Raw genomic sequence first — 16715 nt, 5'->3', positions numbered from 1 at the left:
CCTTACTTATTTCTTACTCGTGGTCTACCCTGTTTTAAGACAGATTTTAGTTGCATTCTACTATTTGAACAACAATAGCAGGACAAGAGGTTGAAAGGAAATGGCCAGAAAGGAAGTAGAAGGAGGAAGGAAACTAAGGGAATTCCTGTACGCTCAGAAATACCGAGCTTTTTCCGACCAAAGAAACGAATTTACGAGATTTCTTATTCTTATACTCCCCTTATTTTATATGAAAGCTTTCACTGTGTAGATGGTCACCTTCATTTATATTTGTGTAGTTTGATATTACCTATAATACCTTATAAAATTCCTTCCTTTATCAAATGGTTACAAAAAAAAAAAAAAAAAAAAAAAAAAAACTGATAGCTGTTGAATTTAGTATTAATACGATTGATCTAATATATCATTTCATTTCTTCGTCAATATTTAATTTTTTCCATTTAAAAAAAAAACCATATCCTCTTTATACTTTTAACGTCTTATGTTAAACAATTAAAATACTGTAACTATTACGACGTTTTATTCAACAACTCGAAAATTTGTAAATAGTGAGCATTATTAAGCGATAAAATTTAAATTAAATAAATCAAAGTTTGTTTATCATTTATTTCAAATTAATAAAACATAGAATATAATTTTATACTTTTCGGAAACTTTAATATTAATTGAAAACTCGCTTAATGATTTAATGATTATTCATTAAAATCATATGTTTACATTTAATTTTTTTTATTAATACCAATATTATTACATTACCGAATATTTTTGTATTATCTGAAATATTGAATTATCGAAATAGTTTTTTTTTTCTAAATAATTATAGAAATTTGTAAGTCTGAAATTGTCACGAGAAATGCTAGGAAACAATATTAAGAATTATAAATACTTTCTACTTTTTTGGCTATAAATTTGTTGTGTTGCGACCCAGATAACTTTAAAGTACTGGTTTACAAAAAGTTACGTAAGCTTAATGTTTTTAAACTATTAGTCCAGTTTTACATATTTCTAATATAAAATTACAGAAACCTTACTTTTTTAACAATTGCTTAAATATGGATTCTAACAGCATTATTAAGTCTGGATAAAAACTTTGATAATATTTAAATTAAGCAATGATTGCAAAAATTTGTAAAAACAAATTCTTCTTTATATTAATAGAAAGTTTAAGTTGAAATATCTTATTGTCATTATGTAGATATTAAAACTATCATAATTTTTATCTTTTTAACAATTATAGATACACATTTATGAAACGATATATAAGTATTTTATAATTTTAAAATGTTTATGAAAAAGTTATTTTACACTTATATTATTATGATATTGTTTTCTTGTTTCATAAAATTATTTTACGATTAATTAATAATTTTGTTTGGCCTATCAAATTGCTATACAAATAAATAATATAATTTCAAAATAATATATCGTATAATCTTGTATTTTTAAAACTAATTAATTAATATATAATCTTTAGTTTCATAGGTAATTGTGAAAACATCACTTTAAAATATTTTGCATTGATATGTTTTACTTATTAAATATAAAACATTTAACAAAGTTAATTTTTGTTCTTTTTCTTTCTATAAATTGAAAAAATAAAACAAATAATATATCAATTTTAACGTAAACATAATATGAAAAGCGTAAAATTATTCATGGATAAAAAATTAAATTTTGCTTCTGGTTTTGCTATTTTCTTATTAACTGGATAATGATTTCTTAATTTTATAAATACTTTGAATTTTATAAAATAACATTTTAACCCGTTTAGAATGATAAATAAAATCAATATATGATAATTGTATTGAATATTGAATATTGGTCTGATAAATTAAAATACATTTTCATTTATAATTATATAAATAAATTGTTAATTTTAATGAAATTATTATAAACTTTCATTAAGTTTATAATCAATAAATCATAAAATATATGGTTTAACATGTACGAAATCAATATCCGCGGCTGTCCCGTTTATTCTTGTTCTTTCCTTACTTTCTTTGAAAAGCATGACGTGTTCCTCGTCTATGTACAGTGACAGAATGGGATCAGCAAAAGTACGTTGCACCTCTATTATAATAGTTTGTTCACCAGTAACATTAAAAATTTAAGTTTGATATCTTTCATTTGATGAATTAATATTAATAGTGGATGATTGTTTATGTTAAATTTGTAATTTATTGAATTTCATGTTTAAGGAAGCTTATTATATTCAAATACAAAATTAATAATAACAATTTAATACTAATCTGTGAAAAAATCCATTATCTAAAGGCAATCGTTTTTTTTTATTTAATCAAACCTTTCAAATTTTTTGAGAGCTTCGTGAAAATATAAGAACTAAAATTGCTGATCAATAGTTTCAATGTTTCTATGTAAATAAAAATTTTGGATTTTTAATTTGAATATTATTTCTATTATTTATTTAAAAGGGTATTGAGCATTGAAATGCCAGTCTAATGGTATACATAACTTAGTATATCCAATAACGTAAAGAATATTCTATCAATGATTATCAATGATTATCACACGTGGAAGATAATTCAATGAATAAACTCAGTTAAAGTGTCTCTATTAAAAGGCTAGATTTGTACTTCTAATAGGTAATACATGTATAAGTATATATTCGTACAGAAGAAGAGAATGGAAGTTAAGTTATTGTTGTTAATCGATACCTTAAGGCCCCGATTTAATCTTCAGAAAAAATGAAAGAAACGGATAAGGGAATAGCTTGCTTTCGCGTTAATTTTATCGTAGCAAACGATAGTAATTTCCATTATGCAGCATAATATAATATATCTACCTTGAGTTCTATTACCCTTGTTGTTAAACTTAGTTTCTGAACTATAGGCACTCGACACGATATCCGTAAGTACAAGCCACGTGGCTACAAATGTGTGGCCACGCATGCACGTTAATGCCGACACCGCTACCGTCTTCGTCGCAGTTGCGCAGATCTTAGATTTGAAATTTATTGTACGATATCTGCGTATTCAATTTACATTATCGTTTACTGAGGCCATACTTTGTTAAATAGATTCTATCAACATCTCATAATTTATGCATTGTTTATTGAGGATTTGCATTTGCTCATTCATGCCTGATGAGTGAATCGCATAAAATTTCACCTAATTCTGTTGTATTCCTTTTATGTCGAGTCATAAATTGATCTAACCGTATAATGATAAGTGAATGATTATTTATATAATTAATTTTGTAGTAAGTAAGATCATTTGGATTACGATATTTTTCTTATGTAGCACGATTAAATGTAATGAAAACCCTTAAATTTATATTCAATTCTCGTTAAATTATATAATTTAAATTCAATGAAATAATTAAAAAAAATTAATATTTATGTATGTGTACGTATGCGTAGGTATTTAAATGTGTACAAATACGCTTGTATAAATTTTGAATTTCAAGGCAAGGCAAGAAGAATAACTTAATCGTAATTTGAAAAAGAGCCATGGAAGAACAAACTATACCCACCTATATAAAAAGTTTTCTTTTTGTAACATTGTTTATACGAATATTCATTGAGATCGTGAATCGAGCTTGTGAATATCCAAGATATAAAAGTTCGCGATCATCGGCAAACAACACCATCTACGATCGTGGTTGAACATCTCGTAAAAATACGGTGTTGGTTGGTGGTATAAATACGATTGCATTTGAATAAATTTTTGGTTAACTCATATTGTTAAGGTGAAGTAACGCTTCTTTTGGTAAATAGAAATCCAATCCAATAGGATTTACGTTTCTTTTTGTTTTATATTTGTGAATTATCCACATCTAAAATCTCGATTGAATTTAAACTCATAAATATCCTCGACCAAATATTATTATAGAAAATAAAACAAATTTGAATAAGTGTCTTTCCCATTTTAACCGAGTCTCAAATACTCTTTTAAACTAAATTAAAAGGTTTAAATTTATATTTTAAGCTATGTCATAAAAAGAATATGAATTTCCGTAACGCGAGATGATTTTTTTTTTCATCTATTAACATAATATATCTATTAACGGCAATATATTTCATAATATACATATTTCAAAAATGAAGATAAAATTTTGAAACCATAATGTTGGTGAAGTGTTTAAAAATTAAATATATTAAAAGTTATTTATAAAACGTCAACATAATAAATATTTATACTTCAAAATCTTTTTGAACACTTTTTTCATGCTATCTGAACTATCTAAATTCAGACACATAAATAGCTTTATAATGAAAATTTTTGTATTCATTTGAACATAATTAAACAAAAAAAATCTTAATAACTTTAAGTTGACTTTACTTCAGAATAAAGTTCCCATAATAGTGTACTAGATAAAATTGGAAACTTTTATAAAAAGCCTTTTATGAAAATCAATTTTAATGTTTATTTAAGTATCAAACGTATTTTTTTTTTTTTTTCTATAAAACTTAACAAGTTGCTTGTATATTGAAACATATCTTCATTAATGTTTCTCATGAAAATCTATTTTTTAATGCAAAGTAAAATTCAAAATTTTCTTATTTTGTTAGTCAACGTATTTTGAAGATAACGCTTAAAATAACGCTTAAGTATAATAAAAAAAAGGAGTTAGTTAAACAAAGAATTGCGTTAAATTGTTTATTTTCATAGAGAATATATTGATTTTAATAGAAATATGTAGAATAGATAGGTGGAACATTATCTCTAATTTCTTTTAAATTCTCTTCATAATTATAATACAAGTCTTAAGGTATTATTTAATGTAAAACATTTGAGATGTCGAGTTATGCAAAAATTTATCATATGATTAATAAATACCTAAAGACAATAACTATATTGAAAAGAAAATTGAAAAAAATAAAAATAATATTTACGTATATGTAAACGATCCTTAAAAATATTATTCTTAAATATATATATATATATATATATAAATATAATGAGCTATAAGCAGACGTTATGATAAAACAAAGATTAATTCTTATTGAAAGACAGAATCAGATTGTTTAAAATAAGGAAAGCTCTTGTGTAAGCTCCGAATGCACATTTTAAGCTGTGACTATTGTATGAATGTGTATTGTATGTATGTGTGACTGTGCATACTGGATTGGATGCAGAGGCGAGCATTGAATAACGTTACGGCGCCGACGCTCACAATCATTGTTCTTTTAACTACAGTCGCCAAGTAAAGAATACACGGCTAATTATTGTACAATTGAGTAAAGTGAATTTGTACATTATGCATTGAACGTCGTTCAAAATATTTCACTTATTTGTTTATAAGCCAGCTTAGTATTTAATAATCCGTCAATAAAGTGCATTTAATAATAGAGTTTATGCTGAAATATCTATATCTATTACGTGAGGAATGAAGATATGTGTACTTTGCTTTAATACTTCTTTTATTTATATACATTATTATTTTATTTATAATAAAATTTATATAATAATAAATTATGTCCCATTAATTCAGCATCTGCTACTATTTTGCTGAAAAATTTTTTAAATTTGGTTCATTCTTTAATAATTTAATAATTATCACATTTTTTATTTAAAGAAAATGATTATTTATATATCACATATATATATATATATATATATATATATTAACGAAATTATATTTGTAATAGTTAATTTAGGTTTTTTAAATGTAAAATACAAAAATAATACAAATAATACAAATAATATAGCCTTCTAATTCTACAATAATTTTACTATTTTTCAGAATTATACGTTCAATATCTCTTTAACCTTGTCATTTATAATTCGTTTAACCGTTTCAATATTATCCTAAGTTATATGCATCTTGAGAAATTATTGGTATAACAAAAAAACATTTTGAAGTATAGTTTAATAGGGAATAGAAAATTTAATGATACAGTCATGTAAATACTAAATTGCCAGGTGCGATATGGTTTATATGCATATTTTCATTCTATTGTAGAAAGTAATTCAAAAGATAGCGAAAGTTTATATAAGAAACTCCTGTTCCAACCATGATTAATAATGTGCACGGGTTCAGGTTGAAGAAAAAAAATTTCGTCAATTTAAATATTCATGAAATTAGATTCTTCAAATATTTATGAATAGTACAAAAAGTATATAGGCAATTAATTACTAATTATATTAAATTAGAATATATTTCCATGAAATATAATAATTTATTTACCTAATATAAAGTAATTATAATAGAACATGCAAATTTTTATAATTATATCACATAAACATCTATTTTTGATGATCCCTACATATCGTTATGAACAATAAACAATTTTATATTTTTCAGTATACCATGATTATTTTAAACAATGATCATTTATTTGACATGGATATAAATAATTTTTTTCTTAAAGTTTTCAACTTTTACTTATACTGTTATATATTGTATTATATGTTATATATATTATATATATATATATATATATATATATAGTGTAACAATATACTGCGCTAAAAAGGCATTATTGATCATTATAAGGTACTGCTACATATATAGTTCCCTTAATTCTTTTATGTTTAAAGAAAATAAGGTCTAATTTATCATATTAATACAATTTTATTTGTAATTATTGTTTAAAAATGAACCATGTGATATAATTCAAATATAATGCTAGATCAAAAAATCTATTTTTAATATATATATATATATATATCGAATACGAATTAATAGAATTCAATTTAAAATGAAGTGAAATAATTTATTTAAACATATTATTGATTTCAATATTTTTTAGATTAAGATTTAGCAATAAGTATATAAAGTTTATTATTTGTATTACGTAAATTTTTGTAAGACATAATCCTCTCTGAATGTGATTTTAAATATCTAAACATAAATATATAATATTATATATTTAATTATAAATTATTTTATCAAATCATTTTTCTTGTTTGACTGAAATACTCAATTATGTGGCGTTAACTAGATTCGGCTGGACTTCCAATTTTACTATTCTTTACATATTTCTAGAACAAATAAATTAGAAATATTTAGGTTCAATTTCAGTTTTACGATCTATATGTAAAAATATTGTGTGTCACTGGGGGTGGAATATATAAGGATAATGACTATTTTATTTTTATACAATATTTGAAAGGTATCTTTTAAAAATATTTATAAGTGGTTAGTATATAAATATTTAGTATAAAAAAAATCATTTATTTATACGTCGAAGCATAAAAACATTGTTAATCTAGAATAATAAATTCTATTTATATTAACCAATTTCTTCAAGATTTATTGAAAATTCTATATCTAATATACAATACTATCTATATATTATAAAGTAACGAGAATTATAATTTTTTGGTACTTCGAGTATAAAAGTGAAGGATACATATTTACGTAATTATATAAAAAGAATTTAATTTGAAAAAGTTGAAAATAATGAAATATATTTTGAATAATTAACATTTTATAATTGGCAATTTATGTATTTTTATTATATGTATTTAATGTTATTCATAAATATGTGAACATATTGGATTCATACTTATTCACACTTATCTTAAGTAATAAAATTCTTTTTTAGCTTATAATTACAACTTGTATTTATGTAATGTAATATCTATATTACATATATTACATATATATATATATATATAGATATATTAATGTAAAAATCATAATATTATAGTATTAATATATAAAATATTATTAATTTAATAAAATATATTGATATCATATTTATTCACCTTATGTATTGCAATTTTAATCAAATAACTTGATGAATTGTTTATTCTACTGATTTAATTATATCAATTCATTTATTTCACAAAAAAATACAAGTTAACAAATTGAAAATAGCATTTACAATTTCATTTTAATAATTATGTCTATTTTCATAATTGGAAAGCTCATGATGGCATGGAAAATATAATTCCTGTCCACCAAAATACATTTTTTTTTACATCGGTGCTAAATCTGAAATCATCGAACAACTTAGTACGAGACAAATTTAGGGACTATAGCGAGGCATAAACTATCGTATCCATAGCATGAAATGGCATAGTATCCAAAAAAGAAAGAGGAATTGAATTTCTTAATTATGTTATCAATTCATAAGAATAGCAAGAGTTTTGAAACGAGCTGCGTAAACGTAATATTTATTACATAAATAAAGAGGTATAAACTAAGGTGATAATGTGTTGAAGTCTTAATTTCAAAGAATAAGAAAATAACTTTAATAAATAAGCACTGCCGTTAGAATCAAACTATTTTATAGGCTTTATCACATTAAGGGAATACCCCCGTTATTAGTTAGAAAAAATAAATATAACTGTGCTATAATGATTTTGTAAAATTCGATTTTATGCATAACCAAAACTTAATTAGATGTAAGACATTAACTCGAAGGAAACCAGTACAGCATTGAATAATTGTCGATTCTAAATATAATATAAATTACTGAAAATATTATGAAAAGAAAAATGATAACACCTTTTTTGTATAGGAAAACAATTAAATCAATTATATTTACTTTTTATAGAAATATTAAATACCATATTTGAAAGAAATAGATCAATCGGTATTATCGGATACTACAAGTAGTGTGAGAATAACGTTGTAAAATATTTTATATAGTTATACCGATAAACATTTCCACGTGAAGCTAGTTGGCCAACAATCGATAATATCATCGAAAATCAGATCAATAGGTATACCAACACCATAGAAAATATCTCCGAAGAAACTGCAAATTAGTTAATAAACGCCCATAATTAGTGACAGTTCTACAAATGATTAAAAAGTGATCATCATTGCGATTAAGGATGAAGAGACAAATATTTCGAGAGTAAAAAAATTAGACCAAATATCAAAGATCGTGAAATATGAAAGATCGTGAAATATGAAAGATCGTCAAATATGAAAGATCGAGGTAAAGAAGTGAGAGTCAGTAATATTAAAAAATCATTCTATACAATCAACTGCGTCTATACAAGAATAGGGATCAAGTCTTCGTGAACCAACCTTTGATCGACAGTTCAATCAATTTAATGATATAAAAGAAAGTTAGAAGGTGTAACGCGATGTTTGGAAGCAGATGTTGCAGAACTCCTCGATATCGAGCGACTGCATGCTACGAAAATAGAGCATTGAGTCAGAAGAATGTTTGGCAATTCTGTTTAAAGGGGCAAAGATTATGAAAATACAGTTTAAATGAAATAAATAAGCCAAATACTTTTCGAACGAAAGCATAATAAAAGGAAGAACAATTTTGATTGATGACCGATGGCATAAAAACATTAAGCAGCAGTTTCGAATTTAACGCAATATTTATCATCCGACTCAAGTAGACATTTCCGTACGATTACGTTGGAACTTGCAACACAGTCGAAAGAAATCGGCGATATTCTCAAAATCCTCGTAGACCAGAAAATACGCAGGATTCGCAAATTTAACTTAACTGAACGTACGTATAGACTACGATTTAGTTTTCTTAATAATCTCTATATCTATTACCGCCTACTTACTCGCCTTTTTGTTCCATTAAGAAAAAATATAAATAAAATGAACTTTTATTTTGAAATAAGAAAATTATCGCCTGCCATAAATTCGATAAATACCTGTTCGATTTTTTGTACTAACAAATGATTTGGTTATGAATAACATTATAAAGAACATTTACATATATTTTGCTGAATTTTGAAAAATTTATAATTATTTATAAAGTTTTACTTATCTAATTGTTAATATTAATCATATAATTATTTATAACGTTTTTAAACAATCATAAGTAATTTTAATATTTTTAATAATCATATAAGAATTTATACAAAAATCAAACTACATTAATCATAAATTGTTCATTGAATCTTATACAAGTTTGAAGGAGATGGCTAAAATTATTTAACAAGCAGTAAAGATGATTGAAATGTCTTAGAAAATATAAGCATCTGATTTAATATAAATGTACATAAACAGCTGATTAACAATATAATTCAATAAATATGTGATATCGGCACTTCAAAATTATAAAAACCTAATTATATTATTTATAAGCATTATTTATTAGAAAGTGTACTTCAAGATTTTACTATACTAATTCTGATATCAATAATAAGATTCAATCGATTAAATTGAGTTTTATTGTAAATCTTTAATATTTTTATCTACAATCACGAAATAACAATATTAATTTCTTCTTTTTTTTCATAGTGAATTGCTATGTTTCTTGTTGCTGTTCACGAAGAATGAAACCACTTATATAGAAAAGAGTAGAACTAAAGATCTAAATGCTATTTATAGTCGTGTGAAAATAAAAATTGCGTATTGTTTAGTTTCCGTAATTAATTTAGTTGATTTGCAACTATTTTAAGTACAATTCATCTCATTTGTATAAAGATTTTTTTGTTTTAATAATAAAATATTTAAATAATAGTTCTAATATAATAATTAATCTATATATTTATCTGAATATTATACTTCAAAATAATAAAAATAAATGTCACTTTACGATAATTCTATAAGAATTCAAAATATAATCACAATACATGAGAGTCACGATATATATATATATATATATATATATATATATATATATATCGTTTCGTTATATCAAAAAACATATAATCTTGAAAATGAAAATTAATGATAAGTAATTTCAATTTTGGGTAGTTTCCAAAATTGATGTACGTAGATGTATAAATGCGTGACTATGCGTTATAGATTTTGGATAAATGCTTTGACCGATTTTCGAAATGAAACTGAAATCAAATTTAATTTTAAACATGGGAATAGCTTGAACCTGTAGTAAATATACTAATTCTAAATGACAAGAATTACAAAATATTTAAAATGTTAAAATGCTATAAAACTCAAAATACTTGAAAGCACATATATAACTTATAAGGTCTTTTATCAACTATAAAATTCTATGAAATAAGGTTCATTAGTTAACTTCCACATTTACTGCGATCAATATTATATTTTTCATTAGTAACTTTTTTATAGTAATTCTTATGATTAATGCTTTAGAGGCGCTTACACTTTCTAGATAATATGACAATCCGCAAGAATAATTAAATATTCGAGAGATTATTAAAAAATCAAAATTTTTATGTATGAAAAATGAATAGGTTAATCGTATTAACAAACTTAAATTAATTTCATTGAAACGTATAATTGATGATTATGTGAATTTCAAAGATATCTTGAAACTTATTTTTTTAAATTATTTATTAAAAAGTGTTACATGGTTTTTGAGATAATATGTTTAATTTCAAATTGTTGTTACCATAATTTATAACATTTCTCATTTTTATATACTTTTCTTTAAATAATATAAATATTAATAGTTATTATTTATGATATTATGTATTTTAAAACAAAATATAAATTTATTATTTTTTCATCTCTTGATTATCACCAATTTTTATCCTCGAGCATTAAATTTGGTAAAATTTTCTATCAACTTATTTAAACTATAATTCTTCACATTCTGTTGATTATTCGAATAATTGATTATTAAAAAAATATCAGTGTCAAGATGTATATAATTTCAAAATTAAATGAAATATACAAAACATGATTTGATTATAAAAGAAATATTTAAAAAATATTATTACACGTTAATTATAATGAGTAATCTGTGAAATAATTTTAAATATAAACTAAATTGATTCAAACTTATAGTAACGCAAGAAAGTTTATTTAAAAATATTACATACTATAATATTAAGTACATATATCAATATTATTTAAATAAAGATAGTTTGTAATAATTTAACATTTCAAATTCGCATAAAAACGAAAACAATTTGTTTAACTGTTACATATAATTATAGATGCCTTATTGAAATAAATATTTATTCTATTTCTTAAATAGTTAAGTAAATAATATATATATATATATATATATATATATATATATATATATATATATATATATATATTTGAATAAGCCAAATATAATATAAATATATTAAACATATTAAAGATAATTATATAACAGTAGAATAGTTTTAAATGATGATTTCTTCATATAAAATTTATTTTAATTATTCATTGATTTATTGGCAGTATTTGACTTATAATTTATCATCCATAAATTAGATATCATTATACAATATTGATTTCCACATTTCAATTATTATAAATTTTAAATAAATACTATAAATATTTATTAGTTTTTATTGTGAGTATTTAATATAGTAATGAGCTGAATTCTTAGTTACAAAGATATTATAATACAATAGTATATTCATTAAAAAAATTGAAATAATTTTATTTCATTCTTACATATGCACTTTAGGGAGGTTGATATTATTTATAAACTCGTGTTTGTTATGTGCAATTTTTAAAATTAAATAAGCGTTTAAAAAAAATTGGTGTGCAAAAAGTAGGCACCAACTTTACAAAACATGATGTTCTTGTGGATCATGCACTTCAGGGTTTAAAGCATTGTGATACAGAACATCGCCACTCTGGAGCATATCACACAATGTGCAATGATCAATGGTATTATACTCCTTATCAAGGAAGCTTATATTTTTCATGTGTTGTGATTTCATGTTCTTTACACACACACGCACACGCGCGCACACGCACACAAACAAACAAACACATATATATGTATATATATATATAATGAATATTTATATGTAATAAATATCTTAGCAAGATTTATCGCGAATAATAATCCAACCTACACATTTTGTTATAATATGAAAATATAAATAAAGATTTTTAATTAATAATAAGACCCATCAATTAGCGATCTCATCTAAATATAATTTCATAAAAAATATATATGCCAAGTAAATGATATTTCTGATTAGCATTCATTATTTTATTGTTATGAGTATTTTATTGTTTAGAGTCAATAGACGTTATATTTTTATTTTTTAAGTTTATATCTTTGAGTATTTATTATGTCACTTACCTGATGAAACGGCTATATCGATTTTTCTTTATATTAGATGAAAATAGATAATAAATATGTCTTTACCGTTGTTTCGAAATTAACATACATACATAATGTGCATATATACAATATAATAATCACATCACTTAATTCAAATATCATGGTAATCCTTTATATTTATTAATTTATAATTATACTATTTGGAATTATTCATAGAAGGATTAATATACGTCTTGTTTTATTAATATTATGATTATAAATTATATGATTAGGAAGCTTATGTACAATAATTTTATTCCTTATCTAGTGTGATATTATTTCAATTATTACAACTTTAAAATATAAAAATATTTTTAGACAATCATATTTTCAATATTAAATCGTATTGAATATATCATATAAAATCTATTAAAGATTTTTAAGAATACTTATAGTACAATTGATAATAATTTTCAAACACTTAGATGTGTATATCTATATATATATATATATATATATATATATATATATATATAAACTATAATAGTTTAATAAGATTTTGTATTTATTTAATTAAAAATAGAAAATATTTCATTTATTTATATTGTGTATAGTGTATTATTCTTTTATATATATATTATAGTGAAAATTGTATTTAATAATAAAACTTAATAATAATTGTTGACTAGTTCAATTATTTCTTTTCTGAAAATAAACAGACATTATTATATACTCAATATAGAATTTGCATATATATATTTTTAAAATTTACGCTTCAGTCATTTACAATATTATTCTCTTATTAAAATAATCATTTTATTTCAAATTAATCTGTTTCGCTATGTACACAAACTTATAAAATTTAGTTTTCAATTATTCCAAGATTATTTTGTTTTCATTTGAATTTAATCGAATACTTCAGTCTATATATATATATATATATATATATATATATATATAGATATGCTGGTTGATTTATGTCTCCATTAATACTATAAATATTTTTTCTATTTCATTTTAATTATAGATTAACGATCTCAATCATTACTATTACAATCACTGCATAATGAATTGCTTATATAAATAATTATCCGTGTGTAATTCTAAATATATAATTATTTCCTTAATTATTATAATTTCTTTTAAAATATTTAATACATTCAACTATATGTAATTTTCAATTGCTAAACTTATATTATGCCAATTTGACATATATTTAACGTTATGCTAATTTCACTAAATTATACTTGATTATTATTATTATAAATCTACTCATTTTTTAAAATTTGTGTGTAAATGTGTTTTATTACGATATAGTATAAAATTTCATAATAAAACATTAATAATTTAACTTTAGTAACTATTAATAACTAATGCTTAATAAATATTATCTGTTTTAATAATAGAAATATTAATTTGATTTTGATTTTCTTATTAATATGAATAGAGCCATATAGTTTGATTTCACAAATTTCTATCAAATAATAAATATGACTTTAAATAAATATATTGATTAGTAAATTATGAAAACATTAATTTTATCTTTAATAAAATACAATTAATCGATTAACTTAACTAAATTAACTAGATTAACTAAATTAACTTGAACCTACGGTTCAGGAAAATCCGTCATAATGCGCTTAATGTTTAAGGCAACAATAAATTTTCATAACATAAGCTTGCTTTTATTAAAATATATTTCATAAATACATAATGCTCAATTGTATTAAATGCACATCTCGTGAACATAGTAGAGGAATTTATCTTATTCATTTATAATAATTATAATAACGATAATGCCACTTATTAAAACACAATTTCTCAGATTATCAATTATTTTAAATCATATTACCAATATAATATTTTTTTTAAATCTATAATTGAACTAAGCATTGGACATTGTATCAAGATACTGAGGTATCTGTATATGAAAGTCTGCACCTACCTGGTTCTGCAAAAGTGATAATCTCTGAAGTTCTAGCATAGAAATCATCCATTACTTCCGGCTCGTGCGGTGACCCGTAAAGATCATCATAATCTTGGTAATTAGGTATTTTGTGGGTAGTCTCAGTTCCGTCTACTTCGCCACCTGTCTGTTCTAAGTTTTTATAAGAATACTCATCGCCGCCACCATATTCTTCATAAGTGTCTGGATGATTTCTATTGTAATTATTAGTATGGTGTTTCATTATTTTTTCAGACATAGAAGGCCTGGCAGCCTGCTGAGCTTCAGCTCTATAAATTGTCTCAAGTGCGAGACGTTTCGGTACCGAAGCCAAAGTCCTATTGACATCGGGACGGCTTCTTAAGCCGAGCTTCGATAGTATTTGGTGCTTAATCGCCTCTAATCTTAAATCGTCGGGATTTGGCTCAGAATCTTTAGTGCTACGATGTAAGTGAGTATGCTGTTGATGTGGACAGCCTGGGCATGTCTGATGCAGACTTTGTCGTGCCAGGACTGATGGGCAAAGCGTTAAACTCCAAGAAAGCAATATTAAGAATACTAAAGTTGAAAATGATCCATGCAGTAGTGGTCCACTATAGTTGAAAAGCTTCTGAGCAAAGTATCCCGACTGTGACCAGAATTTACTGCTGTACGTAGAGATCGGTGGTGTCTCTTCCACCTCATCGTGCTCTTTAATTTTCTCAATTCGTCTATGGTAATGATGACAATGATGACGTTTCTGTAAACGGATGCTACTTGTGTCTACTAATTTTACTTTCAAGGAGGATGATTTTGCTTCGAAATTGACAAGTTTAGATCGATTGGGCATCTGGTGCATTTCGGCGGCGAGTCACCTCTTTCTTCTACCTCCAGCACGTATTGCTTCGGTAAATCGTGATCCCTCTCTAATATACCAGCTATTGTTTCCCTTCTCTTCTTCCGTCGACAATAAATTAATTGATTCGTGCACGATGATATTGATATCAGAGCGCGCGTTGCCAATTGTAAATCGCGCTTTCCTTCCTTTACTAATATAATAATCGATAGTTGTTTTATTGCTATCCTTGTGTTTGCGTATGTTCGCGATCGAGAGAATTCTCTTACTTCTGAAGGGATCGGTCGAAATCTCCGTAAAAGGATATTCCTTCGTGGAGGTGACAGCGGTAAGAGATGAGATGGCAGAAGATGATGAGTGCAATAACGGGAAGAAGGCATCCTCGCCCAAACCCCCCATTACCAATAAACCGGAGCCTCTTTTAAAGAATTCTTATTGACCCCGCAATTCTGTAGCTTCAAATTGCTTATCTTTTTTGCCATTCGCGTAACACTATAATCACTTTCTAGCATTCTATATTTTAACCGTTTGTTTAATTAAAATTAGCGAGTATAATTCAGAAATTGTAGAAATAAATTAATTAACTTCAATTGTATTTATTGTATTATTCGAGTGAATTGTGACTAATGTTATAAAAAAAGCAATAAGATTAATTTAATTTGCTCTCATTAATGAGACGGAACATTAATCATTAATTTCTATATGAAAAAAGTAGCTATTCTCAAACTGGGTATATTGTTATAACGATTATCAAGAGCAGTCTTGATATATTCTTAAAGCAAGATTTTCAATTTATTTCTGTGCTATACTATTTTTGGCTTATCGGATGTAAAATTTTATCTAATCTTAGGGTCGTTTAGATTTTCTTGGATATTTTCGATGTACACCTAATGTTTCACTACGAGTAAGGCTCACACGATGGTGATGCACCATTTAAAAAGTCTAACAACGCTTGTTCAACTCACAAAGTGTCATCCAACCCAAATCGCGCAAAGGGTGGTGCCGCTGCTATAAGGCTCAAGCTTTTGCTCCTTCGAATATTATACTTAGCTCTCGTGCATTTATTTACGCAGAGCAATTTCCGTCTAGAATAAGAAAATTTTCAATTG

The 16715-nt window shown here is 24.4% G+C and overlaps 1 protein-coding gene across 1 annotated transcript in view; it reads right to left on the bottom strand.

The window, feature by feature from the left end:
- Actbeta (inhibin subunit beta) overlaps positions 1 to 16005 on the bottom strand; it is a 58749-nt gene extending 42744 nt beyond the window's left edge. Inside the window, exons 1-3 of the mRNA XM_011496779.1 lie at positions 15876 to 16005; positions 15626 to 15799; positions 14772 to 15566 (exon numbers count right to left, since the gene is read on the bottom strand). Of these exons, the coding sequence (XP_011495081.1) occupies positions 14772 to 15566; positions 15626 to 15799; positions 15876 to 16005 (1099 nt within the window). The remainder of the gene's footprint in view (positions 1 to 14771; positions 15567 to 15625; positions 15800 to 15875) is intronic.
- Between the last annotated feature and the right edge of the window lie 710 nt (positions 16006 to 16715).

This window comes from Ceratosolen solmsi, unplaced genomic scaffold (assembly GCF_000503995.2).
Source record: "Ceratosolen solmsi marchali unplaced genomic scaffold, CerSol_1.0 scaffold29, whole genome shotgun sequence".
Taxonomy (NCBI): Eukaryota; Metazoa; Arthropoda; class Insecta; order Hymenoptera; family Agaonidae; genus Ceratosolen; species Ceratosolen solmsi.
The sequence above is the reverse complement of the archived record's forward strand: the minus strand, read 5'-3'. Positions and strand labels throughout refer to the sequence as shown.